The sequence below is a fragment of the Cheilinus undulatus genome, linkage group 14 (genome assembly GCF_018320785.1).
Source record: "Cheilinus undulatus linkage group 14, ASM1832078v1, whole genome shotgun sequence".
Classification (NCBI taxonomy): Eukaryota; Metazoa; Chordata; class Actinopteri; order Labriformes; family Labridae; genus Cheilinus; species Cheilinus undulatus.
The window spans coordinates 4612258-4632189 of record NC_054878.1 but is presented as its reverse complement, the minus strand read 5'-3'; the positions used below and the strand labels follow the sequence as shown (position 1 = coordinate 4632189).

Genomic DNA, 19932 nt, shown 5'->3' with positions numbered 1-19932 from the left:
TGAGTCCAAGTCAAAGGGAAATCAACTGATGTGAGCTTATTTTCCCATCATGCCTTTGTGCAGAGTGGTAGGATGTGTGTTTGGATGTTGGCTGTCATACTGTAATCACTGCTGGGATTTCTTTGCTAAAGGTTTCTGCTGGATTATTGTTGTTTTGGTTGTTAAACACTTTTGCACCATGAGTGAAGTTATCTGAGTTAGTCACTTCCTAGCTGTGGCATGAGGAAGGTGATGAACTGATTCTCATCAAAGTGTGTTTCACAACTCTGCATTTGTCTTTATTCCATCCTTACCATCAAACACCAGATTAATCACCAGAACTAAACATCATTCATTCATATTTATAGAAGCAATGAGTCAATAATCAGAACTGTTAAAACTTCAAGTTTACACCCAAAGTGAAAGGAAATCACACATTGTTGTATCCAAATCTTAATTTCACATGAATATTTACACCTTACAGTGTTAAAATAAGGATGATACTTTGGTCTGGTAGGATGTAAACTTTGCCCAAGTGACTGGAAAAACTGTCCGTTTCATTTCTGATGCAGTACTGAAAGTTAAATTTAGTTTAAAACTGAAGTCAGCCTTTTCTTGTTGATGTGAAGATCTTCAAACTGCTGTTTCTAACCTAAAAGGTCCAGAGTGAGCTCGCTGTGGCATCACTTCAGGACAGAAAAATGCTTTTTGATTAAGTTCCACCTCTATTTTGACATCAAGGCATGAGTGAAACACTTGAGCAGTTATTCCTATGGTCAGAGGTCAAAGGTAAAGGTCACATGACCTCATGTCTGGCCATTCTTGTGATAGCAATGTCTTTAAAGGAATTCCATCAATACCTGTCCTTCAGAAAGCTCCAAAACAGGAAGTCACAAGCGTAGAATATCTGGTACTTTCAAAATACAACACAGACTCGTAAATCATCACTATATCAACATGATGTCTCATCCTGCAGTGACAGCAAAGGGTCACCGAGGTCAGAGCTGCGTGCCTGGGCCACATGCTTCTAGTGGGCGAGGTCGCGAGGTCAGACCAAACCCGCGGCGCTTCGTTGCACGGCGCAGTCATCCTATGTGGAAATTGTGGATAACCATCTCTGACTCCTCTGGTTGAATGATTATGGTTCCCTCACCTGGTCAGGTGAAGGCTGAAGGTTATAAAATCTCTGTCCTTAGGTGTGAACGTGAGGTTGGGACCAAGGTTATAATAGTTTTGGATTTTTCATTAGTTTTCATTTTGATTCAGTTTTTACTTCAGTTTGGTTTTGATTTGTTCTTACTGCTGGTTTGTTAGTTTAGTTTTAGTTGTTATTTTGCACTAATGCTTCATTTTAGTTTAGTTTTTATTTGTTTTAGTTTTTTTTGGTGGTTTGGGTAAAATTGCCATTAATTGAATTTATCTTCAACCATATCAGGTGATTTTACTCTCCAGACGTGGGTGTTCATGTAGGTCACTATGCTGGTGTTAAAGACTAAAACTATGGAGATTTGGTCCATAATTCTGTTTCATTTTAGTTATCTTTTGTTTTATTTGTAAAGCTTAGTTTTTATTTAGTTTCAGTTAACTAAAATTATTTTTGAATTTTAGTTTTAGTTATTTAGTTAGTTTTAGTTAACTGTAATAACCTCGGTGGGTTAAAACTCCAAAGAGTGACTTCCTGAGTCCTCTCCTTTTCCTGAATCCTGATAAAAACTACAATCTATCATTTTTGGACTACATAATGTGCCTCCATACATGCTCTGTGTTTAATACAGCAGATAAAAGAAATCCACTGTGATAAAAAATGATCTCTTATAGATTTTTACAAATATCATTCTACAGCCCTTCTCACCACTTTTTAAAGCATTTTTTGATATGCCTGTTTTGACCCATTTTTCTATTCCTGCCTTTTTTGCCTCTGATTTCCCATTCTTGCCAATTTAAACCAATTTCTGCTACACTTGAAATCCCATGTTATCAGCTTTTTCCCACTTTTGCAGGTAAAATGGGACTTAAAAAGTAGCAAAAGTGGATTACACAGAAATAAATGCAATAAAATAAACAAGATATTGACCCATTATTGCCACTATTAACTCCTTCACTTTCGTTATGTGGAAATAAATGTATTGGCACGAGAGGAACATTCAGAAACTTCACAGAGGCAGAAAGACTGGGGATCTCTCAGAATCCACTCGCAGGTGCAGTCGTTGACAGATGCACAGGCCAAAGACAAAGAATACACACTTTGACAGTCATTTATACACTTGATGCCTGATCCAGGGAGGCACCTCATAAAACCACTTCAGTTCCATAAAAGTACATTCCTTGACCACTATTTCTGGTAGCCAGCCAACTAAGCCAAACTTATCTTTGTTACATCATTCCAATATAAAACACAATATTTGCCACTTTATGCCAGTTTTTTTAACCCCTTTGAATACACATTTTTACCACTTTATACCCATTTTTGCTACTTTTAAAACCTCTTTAATCCCTACCCTTCTGCTCCCCCTTTTGACTACTTTTAAATTCCAGTATTTACCAATTTCAACCACATTTCACTGATACGCCTGTTTTTGCTGCTTTGCACTCACTTCTGCATGTCTTTTGCCTCTCTTATCAAATTTTTGCCACTTGAAACACATATTTGCCATTTTCAACCCATTTTTATTCTCCATTTTTTTTTTAGCAAAGGGGTTTACATTTTTTATAAAGCTATTCCATACAAATGAATGATTAAATATCTGTTGCTTTGATAAGAGTAGCTCAGGTAAAAAAAGAAAATATGGTTATCTATACTCCAATGACGCATTCTTTGACCTTTTTTTTTTTTCTTTATTGAGTGGTGCAAAAAACATGGCAGAAAGGCAGTATATATGGGTATAGGGTGTATGTAGGTAAAGGAATGGTTCAAGCGGAATAGATAGAAATAAAAAGAGTTTACAATTAAATGATAAAGAAGGAATAAAAGAAAAGGGAAAAACAGATCAAAGGTGCAACAAAGGGAAAAAAATAATAATTAGAAACAATTATTGGTAATGATGATAATAATAGTAACTTCCAACTGTATTCTGTTATTACGATAATAATTCAACATTCCATGCCCTTTCTTTGCCCCCCCCCCCCCCCCATAGGTTTTGTAGATGTATGAGGTGGGAGGTTTGGTGACCCTGACCCTGTAGGAGGGAGCCGGCCGATGGGTTCATTCCTCAAGACAATTTGCCTTCGGTTGAGCAACTCCCAGACCCAGAGGGAGGGAGTCTGCCCACACCAGACACCATGGGCTCTATTTTCGTGGCGCAGCACAGGGTGGCGCAGGGTGGCGGAGCGTGGCGCACCCCACGCAGTGGTAATTTCATCCGGCGCACCACCGTGCGCAGCCAAGTTGGCAATTTGGTAGACCGGGCTGCGCCGAGATGGGTGTGGCGGCACACCAAGGGGAGGTGTCGACAGACGCACCTTCTGCGCAGTGACAATTTCGTGCCAAAACACTGCGCAGAAGGTGCGCTGAAAGCCCGCCAGCTCCAACCTGGTCTATTCTCGGCGCAGGCAAAGCATGCCCGGTGTAGTGGTAATTTGGCTGACAGGCGTGCAGTGCGCACACGTCACCAAAACCTCACAGGCAGGTTTCCAGACTGTCAGGCACATTTCAATGCAATAAACAATCACAGCAACCACTATTTAATGTAACCGTCTGAACCAGCTTATACATTTGTATCTATATAAATTGTCCCATCACATCTGATGTCAGATCAAAGATGTTTGTCACGCGTAATTGAAACTCAACCTGATGGCAGCTGGGAGTGATAAAAACTAACGAGATCACATCTGTCAGCCAACCACAAACAGCCACGGCATCTGATATGGAGTATATATTCGGCTTCTCTCATCTCATGAAATTCAAAAGAAAAGAAAAAAGAGAGAGACGCTCGCTGAATAAATGTAAGTCAGTCGGTGTCTTAAGGATTTACCTGTGATTGCCCATATTTCTCTGTTTTAATCTTTATTCTTAACGTGAACTAAAAGATGGAGTACTTTATTGCAAGGAGGATGAGGAGGAGATACCGGGAGAGAATATATCACCAAAGGTTCTCCTATTTGGTGATGACAGAGCAGGAATGCAGGTGGATCACAAGCATGATGCCTGGATTAGCCTGCTGCTGTGTTTAATGTAATTGTGACTTAATTTTGTACTCCTATTCATGACACAGGAACAGATTACATCTGTCCCGCGAGGTGGTCCACACGGTGACGTGCATTGTGGCCTTGATGCGCAGCCCGGTGGCCCCTGTGCTCTCCCAGTTGCTGTAAAGGTGACAGCGGCTCTGACCTTCTTCGTCACTGGGTCTTTCCAACACACCGTGGCCACGGTGTGCCTTCTTTGCACTGACAGCTTTTTTTTGGCCCTTCTCCTTACATCATTGAACTGTTTTTTACATTGGGCAGCGGTTCTCAGAATATCTGGGCAAACTTGATTGACAAAATAGTAACTTCCTCCCAGGCAGTTTTTGCATCATCAGCCCGTGGAGGTCTGTTAGCATTACCATATATTCTGGTACTGCGAGCTTGGACCTCCCGGAACAGCACATCAGTTTCCTCCTGAGAGAAGTTTGGCCGCCTGGAGCTGCTGCTGCTGTCTTCGTCCATGGTGGTGGCGAGGTGAAATTGGCACTGTGCCTTGCCCTCAGCACATTTAAAGGCAGGGAGAGGCGTTCATTTGATTGGTGAAGATTACACTTGGCTGTGTTCAACCCACTCACGCCTTCTCTCCTCCCTCTTTGCCACTTGTGTCGGTGGGAGGGACGGAGGCGTGGGTGCGCCGCGCTGCGCCGGACTGCGCCCTGCATGAAAATTGCAAAATGCCCTGGACATACCCCGTTGGCGTGGCGCAGTGCAGTGCAGGGCAGGTGCGCCGCCCCTGTGCCTGGTCTATGAAAATAGAGCCCAAGCTCTATCTATTGAGCCCAGTCTCAAAAAAAAAACCTCATAAAACCGGACGAAAACAGACTTTCTCCCATTCATTTCAACGGACGTCCAGGCAGCCGATGTCCGAGTGTATTGGAGTGGAAAACGCACTGTGATTGGCTCATCGCATTTGAGGGCGGGACTTAGCCATAGGTCAATTCTTGCCTTCTTTCTGGGAAAACTGAACAAATAACATCTCGGTATAAGCCAAAGGCCACTACAAACTGCCCAAAACTTAGATCTTTGATAAGCTGGGGATCTGCTGATTTAAATACTGCTGTGAAACTGTCAGATGTGGTGATGCTTTTCTCATATTCTGGAGAAGGCAGGATAAGGCTCTCTAAATTAATGTCTTTGCCTTCAAGGATTTTTGCTCTTAAATGAGGAGGAATGCACGCAGACTGAGGAATGTATGGCCTACCTAGTGGATGACGGCTGGAATGCTAGCTTGGATTGAATGGTTGAGAAGTTAAGGTTGGAAAGGCTGGATTGACGGCTGAAGAGTGGAGCATGAGGTGTCCTCAATCCAGTGAAGGCGCTCATTGATTTGGTGGATGGAGCTGACCAGGGACTGAAGAGCATCTGCCGTTCTGTGATCTGAAGATGTGGCTGTTTGAATGGGAGAGGCAACTTGCGTTGGAGAGGTGTAGGAGGTAGGGACCTTCCTCCTTCTGGGCAAAGCTGCAGGTGTAGCGGCTGATTTCCCTTTCCTTTTGCGCCCTCTCTGGGCGCAAGGCGGACTTGCAGGAGCTGGTGTTTCTTGCTCGTCGTAGACGTTATCTTCGGGAACATCAGATGATAGATTTAGTATTTCGCGCAGTTCGGTGATTGGAATATCCGATGCGGGGTTGATGCCCCGTTCAAACAGCTGGGACCTGATAGTGTCTTCATCTAGCGGGGAGCAGTGGGTTGCCAATCGGGTGGTCCTGCGCCGACCTTTGAGAGAAGCAGTCGCGGACTCCGGCAATGCATTCCCAGGCGTCGAATTAACACTGAGGGGTTCAGAATCGATTTCAGACATTAGTAAAGAAACAACAAATGAGATCCAAACGAGAACTAAGATGGGCGCAATATGCAGCGTTCAGCTGAGACGATTGACTGCAGAGGGAGGAGAACAAGTTTTTAAAAGAGACAGCGACATGATGATTGGACACGGGAATTTTTTGCTGAGTCTGATTGTACAATTGATAGCATGAGTAGACGCCCATTAACAGCTGATAACCAGGTGAGAGTGGAAAAAGCATAATGAATGAAAGGGAAAGATAGCCTTCCTGCTTGAAATCCCGCTGAGCTTCATATTCACAGCCTTGATATTTATTAATGTAACATTATGATCTGTTCAAAACAAAAACATTTTATCAGATAGTAATAATTAAATGTATAAATGTCCTTCTTTTTATGTGATGTTGTATTGGAAAGTGGCTGTCCCAAACTCTAATGCCTAACTTTCAATAAATGAAAATATATTTTAATGATTTTTAAATTTTTTTATGTGGGTTTATTTAAATATCTTTTTGGTTTCTTTTAAAAGGAAGTTGAAATATTCAAATTGATTTTGTGGTTTTGTTGTGAATTCAAGAAATATACATCAAATAAACTGTCCCATGTTTTCATGTCACCAGCAAAACAAGATGAGTTAGGGTCCATAGCCTGTTTTCAGCTACAAGTAGCAAAATTGGACCAACAATAAAGACAGACTTCCTCTCTCTAAAGGCCAAATGGTGCGAACAGAAGTAGTACTGTTTTTAAGGTATGGTGTTGCCAAGTTTGAAAAATCAAATGAATTTTTAAGACTGTCACTACCGAACACATCATTTCTGCAACTAAATGAATGTTTTTGCTTATTTTTATTTTTTTTTTAAAGATGCAACATTTTTATTTATGAACTTCTTTTCAAATCTGTGATTTCTGGCCATTTTTGGCCTGGCATTGCTGAGTTTTGTTACTAATTAGCAGTGTTGGGCACGTTACTTTAAAGATTAATTATAGTAGTTATAGATACTAGTTACTTCTCCCAAAAAGTAACTGAGTTAGTAACTAAATTACTCCACTATAAAAGTAACTAGTTACCAAGGAAAGTAACTATTGCGTAACTTTTTTTAGTTTAAATATGTCTAAGAATTTGGATTTTTTTCTAAGCAGGTTTCACACGCCAGTTGCATACAGCAGGGATTCTCAACCATGGGGTCCCGAGACACTGAGAGGGGGTCTCCAGATGCCTTAAAAAACTATGAACATTTTTTTAAATGACACTGTTGCCACTTACATCAATTTTGTCCAATTTTAACCCATTTTAATCACTTTTCCCCATCAATTGTAACAATTTTACCACATTTTTGCAACTCAAAACCCATTTTTTGTCAATTTTCAACCCTTTCTACCACTTTTTCTGCCTGTTTTTGCCACTTCTAAACCAAATCTTGCATCTCTCTGCCTATTGCTGGCTCTGTTGACACATTATTGCCACTATTAACCCCTTTTACCACTTTTCAAGCCATGTTTCCCAATTTGATATACCCATTTATGACAGTTTCTGACTTTTTCTGCCTCAGCTAACCCTTTTTGCCAGTTTATATCAATTTTCATCTCATTTCACAGAATTTACACCTATTTTTTCCACTTTAATGTAATTTCAGCTACTTTTGAATCAACTTTTACCACTAAATGAGCCCATTTTTGCTTTTTTTGGTTATTTTGCCACGTTTATCTAATTTTTGGTATTTCTAACCATTTCTGCTACTTTTAAAAATCCAATTGCACCACCTTTGCCACCATGTCTTGTAATTATTAACCAATTTTAGTTGTTTTTATTGTGAATTCTGTTTTAACAAAAGGATTTATATTTTTAAGAGGGCTACTTACTACACAAATGAATGAATTTGTTTCCTTGATAAGAATGGTTATTCAGATCAAATATAAAATACAACAGCTTAACTTTACAATGGTACATTATTTTGCTGGCCCCTAGTTTGGTTGGGCCCAAGGGAAAAAAAAAAAAAAAAAAAAAAATGTATATATATATATCTATATATATATAGATATATATATATACACAAACCAATTGAAATTTTCAAACATATAGACTATTCTTATTTCTATTTCATCATGTATTTTCCCAGGGAGAGAGAAAACATAAAATACCTTGATAAAGAAAGGAAAAGTGGAGCAGAGCATCTCAAATCTTAAAGTGAAGTTCAAAACAGCTAAAGCTGCATTTTTATGATCACCTGTATAAATATTAACCAGCTTTCTCTTCACCACCATTATTTTTACTAATGCTAGTATTACAGTGATCATTGCTTCATCAATTACCATCATTCTATCATCTATAATAGTTACTAAAACAGTTTCACTGAATCCCAGAGAAATACAACTTCACTGCTATGATAGATCAACATTGGTCTATTATAATAGGATATAGTCTTTATTATCATATTAATGATTAACACTGGTCTATTGTAAAAGGCCACATCAGAGAGGACGGTTCAGACCTGCCTTCCTTCTCAAGTGTCTTGAGATGACTTCTGTTATGAATTTACATTATGCAAAAAAAGATTGATTGACATAGGTGTGTGAAATTGTTCATATGCATTTGACCCTTCTCTGGGGAGCAGTGGGCTGCACCTGTCATGCACTCAGGTGATCTTATCCCACCGTTCCAACCCTTGATGCTGAGAGCCAAGCAGGACGGTACTGGGTCCACTTGTTTCAAAAATGATGTTATGACTGAAATTAAGTTAAAAATAATGAAGGTACAATAATCTAGCCTTTCAATCTAGAAATCATGGTCACTTCTGCAACAGTACAGTCACTACTGAAACACAGGTTATTGTGTCAAAAATAAAATATCTCTCATTCTCAGACACCATTGTTGGTAATGACTGTTTAGGTGTACGTCTAATTTCAACTATCAAAAAATCTGAAGCCAATATTATCAAATTTACAAATTTTACAAAGAAAGATTATATGTAGATTTAATTGAATCTTAAAAATCACAGTTATAAATTTGTTTAAAAATCACTCAAATCTATTTTGCTGTGAAAACCTTATAGATTAATTTTTGAAAAATAGTCTGTACAGGGGGGCATGGACCAAAATTCACAAAGGTGAAACAATGATGTTTATTCTGAATAGAAGTCTGTGTTGCAGTCGTGACAAAATTGAGGAAAGGGAAGTTATTAAGAGAAAAAAATGTTGAGTGTACCTTTATATGTATCCCTTAGATATAGAGCAACAGATATATTGTTAAAAATTATGAAATGACATACAAATAAAAAAAAAAACAAATCCAAGTCTGAATTTGCAGAATGGCATATTAGAGCTTTTAATAAAAATGAACAACAACAGTGTCTGCATAATAATGAAGAACACAGTGTAATGTCATCACAAATCCTAAACTAAAGTAAATACATGATACTGGTCCAGCCATGGCAAGAAATGTAGAAAAAAGCAACAGTAAGTTTGAAATCATGGATCATGTTCTGTCATCAGATGCAGAATCATCAGTGACATAGTCAGACTGTTTTGTCCCAACCATGGCAGTGACTGATGCAGGGGTGGCCTGGAGTATGGATGCACTGATGCTGATACCAGTATAAGGTGTTAGTGCTGAAACCAAGATGAAATTCATGCTCATGAAAAGCTGCAGGTATTTCACTCTGTATCATTTCAAAGCATGTTCAAGCATGAGAATATTGGAGACGAAGGCAAAGCAGCAGACATGCCTGCAGTCTGGTGACACTCTAAGCTGAATGAGGATGACAAAAGCAGAATTATCAATCAAAGATGATGTGATGCTCTGATGGAGTACAGTAAAGTAAGCATATTCTGACAATAAGCTGTAATGTCACAGATTCATCATCATCACTCTCAGAGTCTATCTCAGCAGTTTGGTGTTTGTTAAATCACCCTGAAATATTTTCCCAGTAACAATCATCATAAAGGCCGTCCTGAACCAGCTGTAAAAGAAAGCATAAATGAAAGGATTGAACATTGAGTTGACCAGAGCTAACCAGGTCAGAGTTTCAACAACAGGAACTGGAGCTGGATTCTGGCTGAAAGGAGAAAAGTGGAAGTAGAGGAAGAAAGGAGTCCAACACAGGAGGAAAACTCCTAAAACTATGGCTAAAGTCTTGGTGGCCTTTCTCTCACTCTTACTGACCGTGGCTCCAGACTTGGTGCTCTGACATGTTTTGTTCTGGATTCTGCGAGCCTGTTTCAGCGCCACCAGGAAAACCTTCAAGTAGATGCAGAGCATTATTATCACTGGGAGGTAAAATGACAACACAGATCCAACTGTGTTCATCATAAGCATGTACAGAAAACAGCCATCTACACACGTGTTGTAAAGCCCAGAGATGAAGACCCCGATCCCGATGAGAGCCGAGCCCCCCCAGCTGATCAGGACCATGACCCCAGCAACATGATGGTTGATTTTAGCTTTATAAATCAGGGGTTGACACACTGCATAATATCTATCAATGGAAATACAACAGAGGTTCAGAATAGAGCAGCCGCTGAGAGACACATCAAAACTGTTGCGGACTTTACAAAATAAATCCTCCTGATAGAGACAGGAGCTGAGAGAAAACGCCATGCTGAGAGGAAAAACCAGCACCCCTACAAGAAGGTCGGCCACAGCCAGAGAGAGGATCAGATAGTTAGTAGGAGAGTGCAGCTGAGTGAAGTACATGATGGAGATCATGACAAGAAGGTTTCCACACACTGTGACTAAAGACAACAAAAACAGGAACAGATATAACAGCACACAGATTATGGATGGCCTTTTTGTCAGGATGTAGCTGAAATCAGAGATTTCATAGCAGGGATGGATGTCCACAACTATGACAGTCCTGTTGTTGGAGAGACCTGGTCCCATGTTTGGAAAGTCCTACAATCCAGTCCAGTTCATTTATGAGTGAATCAGAGACAAGCATTAGAAAGACAGAGACATTTCAAAGCAGCAGAAACAACGTCAGCAATGTCAGTTCAAATGACCTGAATGAACCTGTTTGTCTCTCAGATCAAACCTTCATGTTGTCCATGCACTGGAGTGAATCAGTGTCACATCTAACCCTGACCCTGTAACTCTGAGCACAACCACTATACTTATCAACACCTCCCTCATCATCAGGACCACTGTCCAATCAGCTCAAGTCTATTTGCATCAGATGGAAACAACAACTATGCTCAAACAGTCAAACTTCTGAAAAGAAAAACATTAAAACTACATCTGCATGGTGATTACACTCCTACAGGAAGTATGAAGTTACTCCACAGCCAAAGTATCATGACAGTCAAGTCAGTATGACAGAAGTTATATTTTTACCTTTTAAACTTGTGATTTTGACTTTCTATCTCATTGATTTGCCTTTTGAAAACATTATTTTACTTTTAAATTTCATGTTTTGACCTTTTTTAAATAATAAGTTTGACTTTTTATCTCAGACTTTGAGCCTTTAAACAAAGTTTGTTTTTTTTTTTTTACGTTTTTTCATCTCAGAATGATTTATTATCAATGTTATTTATATTTTTCATATTTTACCAATGGTGAAAATGAGGTTAGCAGTTTATATTGAAATGTTGAGCTTTTTAGGCTCTTTGGTAAGGTCTAAATTCAGAAACCACGATTGGACTTCTCATTGGAGCAAATCTGGCCTGGACTCAATATGAGTTTGAAACCCTTGCAGTAAAGTATCTTATGGTTACTTCTTGATACAGTTCTACCAGATACAGTAATGTTGCCTACTGTTGGATACACTACTCTTAAATACAGTACTATTAGATACTGTACAGTTAGTTACACTACTGTTAGAAACTCCAATTTCCAAATAGGACGTCTGCGCCACACACCGAAGCACCGTGGGTTTGGTCCGACCGAAGACATGCGACCTTGCTCCCTGGAAGCATGTCCAGAGCGCAGCGCCTCGGTCAACAGGCAGAGATCACGGGAAAACTGCGAGTTCACACAGGAATAGTATGTCAGCAGTGGACTATTTTACCTATGGGGCTTAATTTATCATCCTTTCCAGTATAAGTCCATGATATTATTGCTTCCGCCATTGAGTGAGTACATTAGGAAGTTAAAAGGTTAATGTTTGCTTAAAGGATGTGTGGTTTCTTGCAAATTTCTTTGGCTAAATATCCCCAAAAGTTACCTTTTCCTCATTAATGGCACCATTGTTGCTCCATGACCCAGTGACCTCTCAGTGACCCTTTGCTCTTGCTGCAGGAACTGGGACATAATGTTGATATAGTGATGATTTACGATTGGGAGTCCTTGCAGTGTGTTTTATTTTGAAGGAACTGGATATTCTACGCTTGTGACTTCCTGTTTGGAGCTTTCTGATCGACAGATATTAACGTGGTTTGGCAGCGGCCGGCGCTGAAAATATATCTGCAGCGTATCTCGAACGAAAGCGGAGCGCAGTGTTGGTCCAGGCCGTGCTGCTGCCGGTCTGGAGCGCAGGCTGTGGAAATTCTCTGATAGACTAGAAAGGCAACGCTGTGCTCCACAGTACGATTCACTGACGGTTCGCTGCACGTTTGCTGTATGTAAAAAATGCAAGTAACAGTGCTGCCTCAAAAAGTGCTGCATCAAACAGTACTGCATCTAACAGTACTGAATCTAATATTAATGTATCTAAAAGTACTGAATCGAACAGTACCTGATCTAACAGTACTGCATCTAACAGTGCTAAATCTAACAGTACTGCATCTAACAGTATTGCATCAAACAGTACTGCATCCAACAGTACTGCATCTAACAGTGCTGTCTCTAAAGCCATGTTTCCATCAGGGGGTCCAGTTTGATTCAGTACGGTTTGGTATGGTTTGGTACACTAAACCCCAAAATAGTTTGAGTTTCCACAGACACCTGTGCCCTCACTTGGGTGGGCGGGGCTGTAAAAGCATGCATGTGAAGTCACAGCACGAGTCTGCTGGTCCAGCAGCAGAGTTATAGAAAGGATGAGTGACAGAAGTCAGTCGGGAATAAGCAGTAAACAGCTTTATTCCAGCTGAAAGTGCTTTTTTAAAAAATAACTGCATCTTAATGATGTTAACTGCTGTCAGTACAGATTCTCAGCTGATGAATTACGTATACAGAGGTGGTTTGACTCGTAACACTACGTTAAAATGTGAATTTATCTAGTCTAGAACAGTTTATACCACAAAATATGAAAGTTTATAGCTGTACTGTGAGAATTCACCGCATTAAAAATAAAGGAAAAGTTCAGCTGGTGTTAAAATCAAGCTAGATTAACTCAGAAATCCAGGATGCGCTGATCTCGTTGCAAAATAGTCTGCAGCCTGAAGTTTTACGAGCTTGTTCAACAACCACAGAGCGATGTTTTCACAGGTTACCTAACGTAAGAAGTAGATTAATAACTAGTTACAAAGAAAATGAACTGTTCTAAGGCTTCGTATTCACTAAACTTCAGCATTAATTTAGTTTCTCATCCATCGCGGATGGATCAGGCTGATGTGAGCCTTTGGGCTCTGCTCTGTGTTCTTAAAATCATTCAGATAAATGTCAGGAAACTTGATTTGTGGCCAGATACCAACATCCATAGACTAGGAAACAGTTTGGATCTCTGTCGAGTCCAAATATTTCCCATTTAGGCAGATATTGGTCCATTTTTCTCCCGTTTTCGCCCGCTTCTCACAGCACAGACTTCCGTCTTTGAAGCCCGGAGGCAAGCAGGTGAGTCGCGCGCTGACATGACGTCAGTGGAGCCCCTATTGTTGTGTGTGTAGCTCCACCTTTTTGGTACAGTTAGGTAAGATTGGAACCCCTACTGAAGTACTGCAGTACTGCATCTAACAGTACTGCATCTACCAGTACATTATCTTACAGTACTGCATCTAACAGTGCTGAATCTAACAGTACTGAATCTAACAGTACTGCATCTACCAGTACATTATCTTACAGTACTGCATCTAACAGTACTGCATCTACCAGTACATTATCTTACAGTACTGCATCTAACAGTGCTGAATCTAACAGTACTGAATCTAACAGTACTGCATCTAACAGTACTGCATCTACCAGTACATTATCTAACAGTACTGCATCTACCAGTACTTTATCTAACAGTACTGCGTCTAACAGTGCTGAATCTAACAGTACTGCATCTAACAGTACTGCATCTACCAGTACATTATCTAACAGTACTGCATCTACCAGTACTTTATCTAACAGTGCTGAATCTAACAGTATTGCATCTAACAGTACTGTATCTGACAGTACCACATCTAACAGTACTTGATCTACCAGTACTGCACCAGACAGTGCATCTAACAGTGCTGGATCTAAAAGTACTGTATCTAGAAGTACTGAATCTAACAGTACTGCCCAAAACAGTGCTGCATCTAACATTACTGAAATAAACAGTACTGTATCAAACAGTATTCATCTAACAGTACTGCATCTAAAAGTACTGTATTTAACAGTACTGTATTTAACAGTGCTGCATCTAAAAGTACTGTTTCTAACAGTACTGCATCTAACAGTACTGCACCAAACAGTACTGCATTTAATTGTACTATATCTAACAGTACTGCACCAAACAGTTCTGCATTCAACAGTACTGTATCTAACATTACTGCATGTAACAGTGCTGAATCTTAAAGCACTTCATCTAACAGTACTGGATCTACCAGTACTGGATCTAACAGTACTGCATCTAAAAGTACTGCATCTAACAGTACTGTATATAATAGTAACAGCATCTAACAGTACTGTATCTAACAGTGCTGACTCTTACAGTACTGTATCTGTATCTGTTTTCCATTATGGAACATTCGTACCTAAACTGCTTTTAAGTCTAAACTAATTTTGTGCGTTTTCATACCAAATTCAACGTCAGATCCTTTATTGTGACTTTGTGAAACATGTTCCTTTTTTTTACTGTCCTCTTATTGTTGTGTTGTTTTTGTAATCTCAACCTCAAGTCTGTAATAAATAGTGAATTGGATTAGAAAACATGAAGCATAATAAACACTGATATTGTTCTAGGTCTGATTATATCAGCAGTTTTTAATGTCACCTTTCACCTCAGGGCCTAGGTAGAGTCTAATTTTCCTGCCTGAGGTTTAAAATGAAAAAGACTTCATTGTGGTGTTTATTTTGTATTGAATATTTTACTTTGTGGTACTTCCGGTTTCCGGAGCTGGTTGCTGGCTGCTAACTTGACTCTGTTTCTCCTGAGGCGTTCACCCTGCCCCCCTGGTGCTGTGGAGAGGCACACCTGCAGCGAATCCTCTAATCACACCTGCTATTTAAGACTGGCTGCAGCTCTCTACAGCGCCTGAGTCTTGTCTACATTACCTCACGTGCCTCCTGCTCAATTCACCACAGCCAGCTCCAGCACTCCCTCACTCCCTCCTGGACTCTTGGAATCCCCTTCCCTGGTGCACTTATCCTCACAAATAAACTGTTAAAACTGCTTCCGTCTCCGCACCTGAGTTCAACCCGCACACAAACATCACATTCATGCAATTTCCTTCATGCATTTCTCACCAGTAAGAGTGTCAAACCCAGGGATGGACAGCATAGAAACCCCAGAAATATGGAGCTAAAATAATTCCCTTGCTGGTGCCTGTCGTCTCATTGTTAACGCCTCAAAGAAAAGAAATACAGTTTATATATTAATATAATAATATTTAAATTAAACCGACTAATTTATTCACTTTATTCACTAAAGTTAATTTGAAAATCTGGCTCATGTACAAATGAAGTTGATGACTCCTGCTCTAAACACTGTGCAGCCTAAGACCAGGCTCTAGTGGTGCCAGCTGTCTCCATTTTCAGATGATGGATTGAACAGTGCTCTGTGAGATGTTCAAAGCTTGGAATATTTTTTTTAACCTAACCCTGCTTTAAACTTCTCCACAACTTTCTCCCTGACCTGTCTGGTGTGTTCCTTGGTCTTCATGGTGCTGTTTGTTCACTGATGTTCTCTAACATACGTCTGAGGCCTTCACAGCTGTAGACTGAGATTAGATTACACACAGGTGGACTCTATTTACTGTTCAGGTGACTTCTGACAACAGTTGGATGCACAGGATTTTATTCATGGGTATCAGACTCCAGGGGGCTAAATACTTTTGCACACCACACTTTTCAGATTCTAATTTGTAAAATATTTTTGAAAGCCATGTATAATTTTCCTTCCACTTCACAATTATGTGCCACTTTAGATTGATCTATCACATGAAATCCCAATAACATATATATATTAGTGGTGTATAGATAATCCGATATGGACTGGTTAACTGATCTTGACGTCAGCGGTCTGAGTGCATCGGTCCACGAAGCCCTGGATTGGTAAAAATTCAGCATGAACCGGTCTTTGGCTCTGCTGCTTATTCTCATAGCCCTTTCTGCCATGCTCTGGCTCAGTGTCTGTAATCTTGTGCGACCCACGGTGACCTTTTACCTTTAAAGGAGAGTTCCGTTCGTCGTAGGTGCTCGCTATGTAGCTGGATGTGTATCACCGATCGTCACCTAAACGTCTTTCAGTTACAGTTCTGCACCTCAGGAAAAAGTCATGTGGACTTGATATGACGGGAGGATGACTTTCAAAATGTCTGCCCGTCTGCACGCTTTGGAGAAACATGATTAAGAATTGCGGCAGCTCATAAATCTCACCTGTTGAGACGGTGGAGCTAAAGCTTAGCTAAGATGCTAACGCTAACAACAACAACAACAACAGCCCCTTTTTCACAGGTTTACAACCATAACGTGTTGTTGGGAGTGATTGATTTGGTGACATAATCAATACATCTGAGCCCACTGATTTGATATTAAACAGAGAGGACTTCACTGAGCTGGAGATCAGCTGTTCTCCAGTGAATTAATTCAAGAATGAGAACAATCAAGAACAGTCAGATACACAGAGAAAGGAAATTACCATGTTTTAACAACATGTAGCCTTAATACTCACATTAAGAGGAATTATGAAAGAAAAAAAATGTATAGAAAGCTGTTTTAATTTGACTGTTTTCAATATTATTTTAACCCTTTGTTCTCCTGTCCTAGCAGACACACACAGCTCTTTCTATCCAAATCTCCTTGTGACATTAAATTCGTTTTCATCTGTGCTTCTTGGGAAAATGTGATATTTAGTTTGTACTGTTATTGGGATTAATAATTCTAACAGAGTTACAAGTACAGGAGGACAAACATGTACCAGTAAAAACTCATTTTAATATTTATCTCCCAATTTGATGTCCAAGTAAGACACCTGGGCACCTGGGTGTGATGAAATCTTTCTTGAGCATCATTTCAGAGAGTTAGCACAGGAGGCCTGGCATTCAGTCTGTTTTATAAATAAGATCAAAAAAACTTAGATCATGATGAAATTATCTTGTTTTCCCCTTTTTTGCGTTGATTCTATAATCAGATTGCACCGCATCAGACCGAATCGTTCTGTGTTTCAATGAATCGGATCGTAGTCTGTGAATCGAGATTCGAATCAAATCATCTTGAGAGGAGAGATTCACAACGCTAATATTTATGTTTGTGGTTGTAACGTGAAAAAATGTGGAAAAGTTCAAGGGGGATGAATTCTTTTGCAAGCCGCTGTATGTCAAGTGGAAATTAGGAAGGACGCCGGTGCTTGACAACAACATGCTTTGTGCAGGGTGAATGATAGGGGTCCATCATGTCTGTCACAGTGGCGGAAAAATATCTGAGATTGAGTAATAACTGAACTAAATCATATCTTTTTATTTATGTATTTGGGTGCAAAAAATCAACATATTGTACCTTTAACTGTTAATACCTCTTTAATATCCCTCAGTGAGAGCTGATGGGTCACTTCATCTTCTATCATATTCATAAATTTATACTATAGAAGATGTTTTCTTTGTTATTCAGAGGGTAAGCAGAGTTTATTCCTCTGATTATAATATAGGGTTATTCTTAGATGTTTGTTCATCTTTAACTTGGACTCTAAGGATGTTTAATGTCATCATTCACATCATTAACTGCTAGGATTTAGTTTAGCTTTATTTGAGACACAGCAGCAGCGGAGAGTGTTCATGTGTGTGTGACAGTCAGCTCAGGGCGAATCAACAGCCACACCTGAGTTCACACCTCTAATGAAGACGGTTGCATCATCATCATCATCCTGTGAGAGACTGATGAAGATAGAGTTTAGAGAAACATGCAATAGCTTTGAAAAAAGTTTGACTTAGAATTGGGGAAAAGAAGTATTTACAAAGCCAATATCAGAAAAGATGAAAGTAAGAGTTATTTTGTAGGTTTATTTAGCACTTGATTGTTTTAATTTGGTTATTTTCTTTCTAATTGTGCAGAATTCACAGCCTTTAACAGATCCTGTCATCTACTCTGCAGACAGCCAGGATCGGCATATCTAGGCCACATATTTCTGCAGATGTCATGTTGTCCATCACTGATTATGCTACATCCTTCCTGATGAAAACCACACAGAGAACAGATCTTTAGTTCTGATTCTCAGGTATTATTCTCATTTAAAGAGCCTGAAGGAGAAAGCTGACCCAGAAAACTGAAGAATGGACTGACAGGTATGTTTTTATCATGTCAGCCAACAGACATGTCATACCTGTGTGGCTTTGTGTGACAGAACAGGCCTGGGTAGATGTTGACTGGATAAGGCTGAAGGAACACGCCTTTGTTATTGGCCTCACAGAAGAGTTCAAGGGTACACGGCCTAGGGAAGATCTGCAGTACAGAGAATTCAGGGACCCAAATGGGGCAAAAGCAGGACTGAATGGTTTGCAGTGGAGTGCAGCCAGGTCCTTGGCAGAGTCTCGCCTATGCCAGAGGGCCAGGGACCAGAGCTGAGAGCCCAGGGCAAGGAGTGGTGAGCGCATAACCAGGAGGAAGTCTGAGCGGGCAAGGAGGAAGTCAGCAGGATGGTTGGACTCAGACAGCAAGGAGTACGGCTAAGATGGGACGATGTTCTGCAGCTGAGGTCTGGTGCAAGGCTCTCAGTCCAAACTCTATATGACACCTTACCCAGTCCAACAAACCTCTACGTCTGGGGCATTCCCACCTGGCGCCCGTGCTTGGGAAGAGGCTCCCTGGAAAACCTCTTTAGCAGGAGGGATCTTAACCTTCCTTCAAGTCCAGAGGCAACAAATGAAGGTTAAACGGTCCTCGAGCTCACAGAGAAACAGCAGCAGATATGGACAGTTTAAACCGTTTAGCTTCAGCCCTATTGAGCAACACAGCCAGAGAAGTAACAAAAAAATGATGAAGTAGAATTTGAATTCTTTTAAAAGTTTCCTGGTTCCAGGGGGAATCCCCACCTTGTCCCCCTCCCAACCGAAACTGTGAGTAAAACCAGAGGCAATTGTTGAAAAGTGTCAAGACTGAACCCAAGATGGTTGCATAAGTGACAGATAAGAGTCTGAAGTAGCTATGAAGGCCTCAGAGGGAGAGAGACCACGGCTCTGACCAGGCTCAGAGATGGAGAGTCATCGGTGCATCGGTGAAGTGGTCAGTATCTAACAGTCCCCATGTTAAAGTCATTAGATGCAGATCTTAAAATGCTCCTGTAGCCATCAGCGAATCAGAGTCTGAGCTGGATGGGATCAGTCGTGATGGGCAGCTTGGTAATCACTGAATCTGATTGATAAACGTTGTAACCGTAGATATCTATAGTAATTGCTAGATGTCTCGTCCACACTGCCGGCCAATGGAGTCGTATGTCCGCACTGGCGCCCATCTTGCCACAGTCAGCTCGCTCACCCATAACATTGTGTAGTAGTGGTGCATGTACTTTTGTAATAACCAGAACTTGCTCAATTTTCTACCGATTTTCAAACGGTTTGGTTATAAACGTCAGAGGTGTAGTTATAACGCTGCACTTATGGATAATTATGTTACACTTCCGGTCAAAACTTTGGGATCACCTACTTATTTCCCCATTGGACTTCAGATAGGTGCAATGAATATACACACACACAAGGTATTTATGTCAAATCAATATATGA

At 40.2% G+C, this 19932-nt stretch overlaps 1 protein-coding gene across 1 annotated transcript; it reads right to left on the bottom strand.

The window, feature by feature from the left end:
• Positions 1–9820: 9820 nt before the first annotated feature.
• Positions 9821–10822, bottom strand: LOC121521800 (trace amine-associated receptor 1-like). The gene has a single exon (XM_041805963.1). It carries the CDS (start codon positions 10820–10822, stop codon positions 9821–9823), a length of 1002 nt encoding a protein of 333 aa, XP_041661897.1.
• Between the last annotated feature and the right edge of the window lie 9110 nt (positions 10823–19932).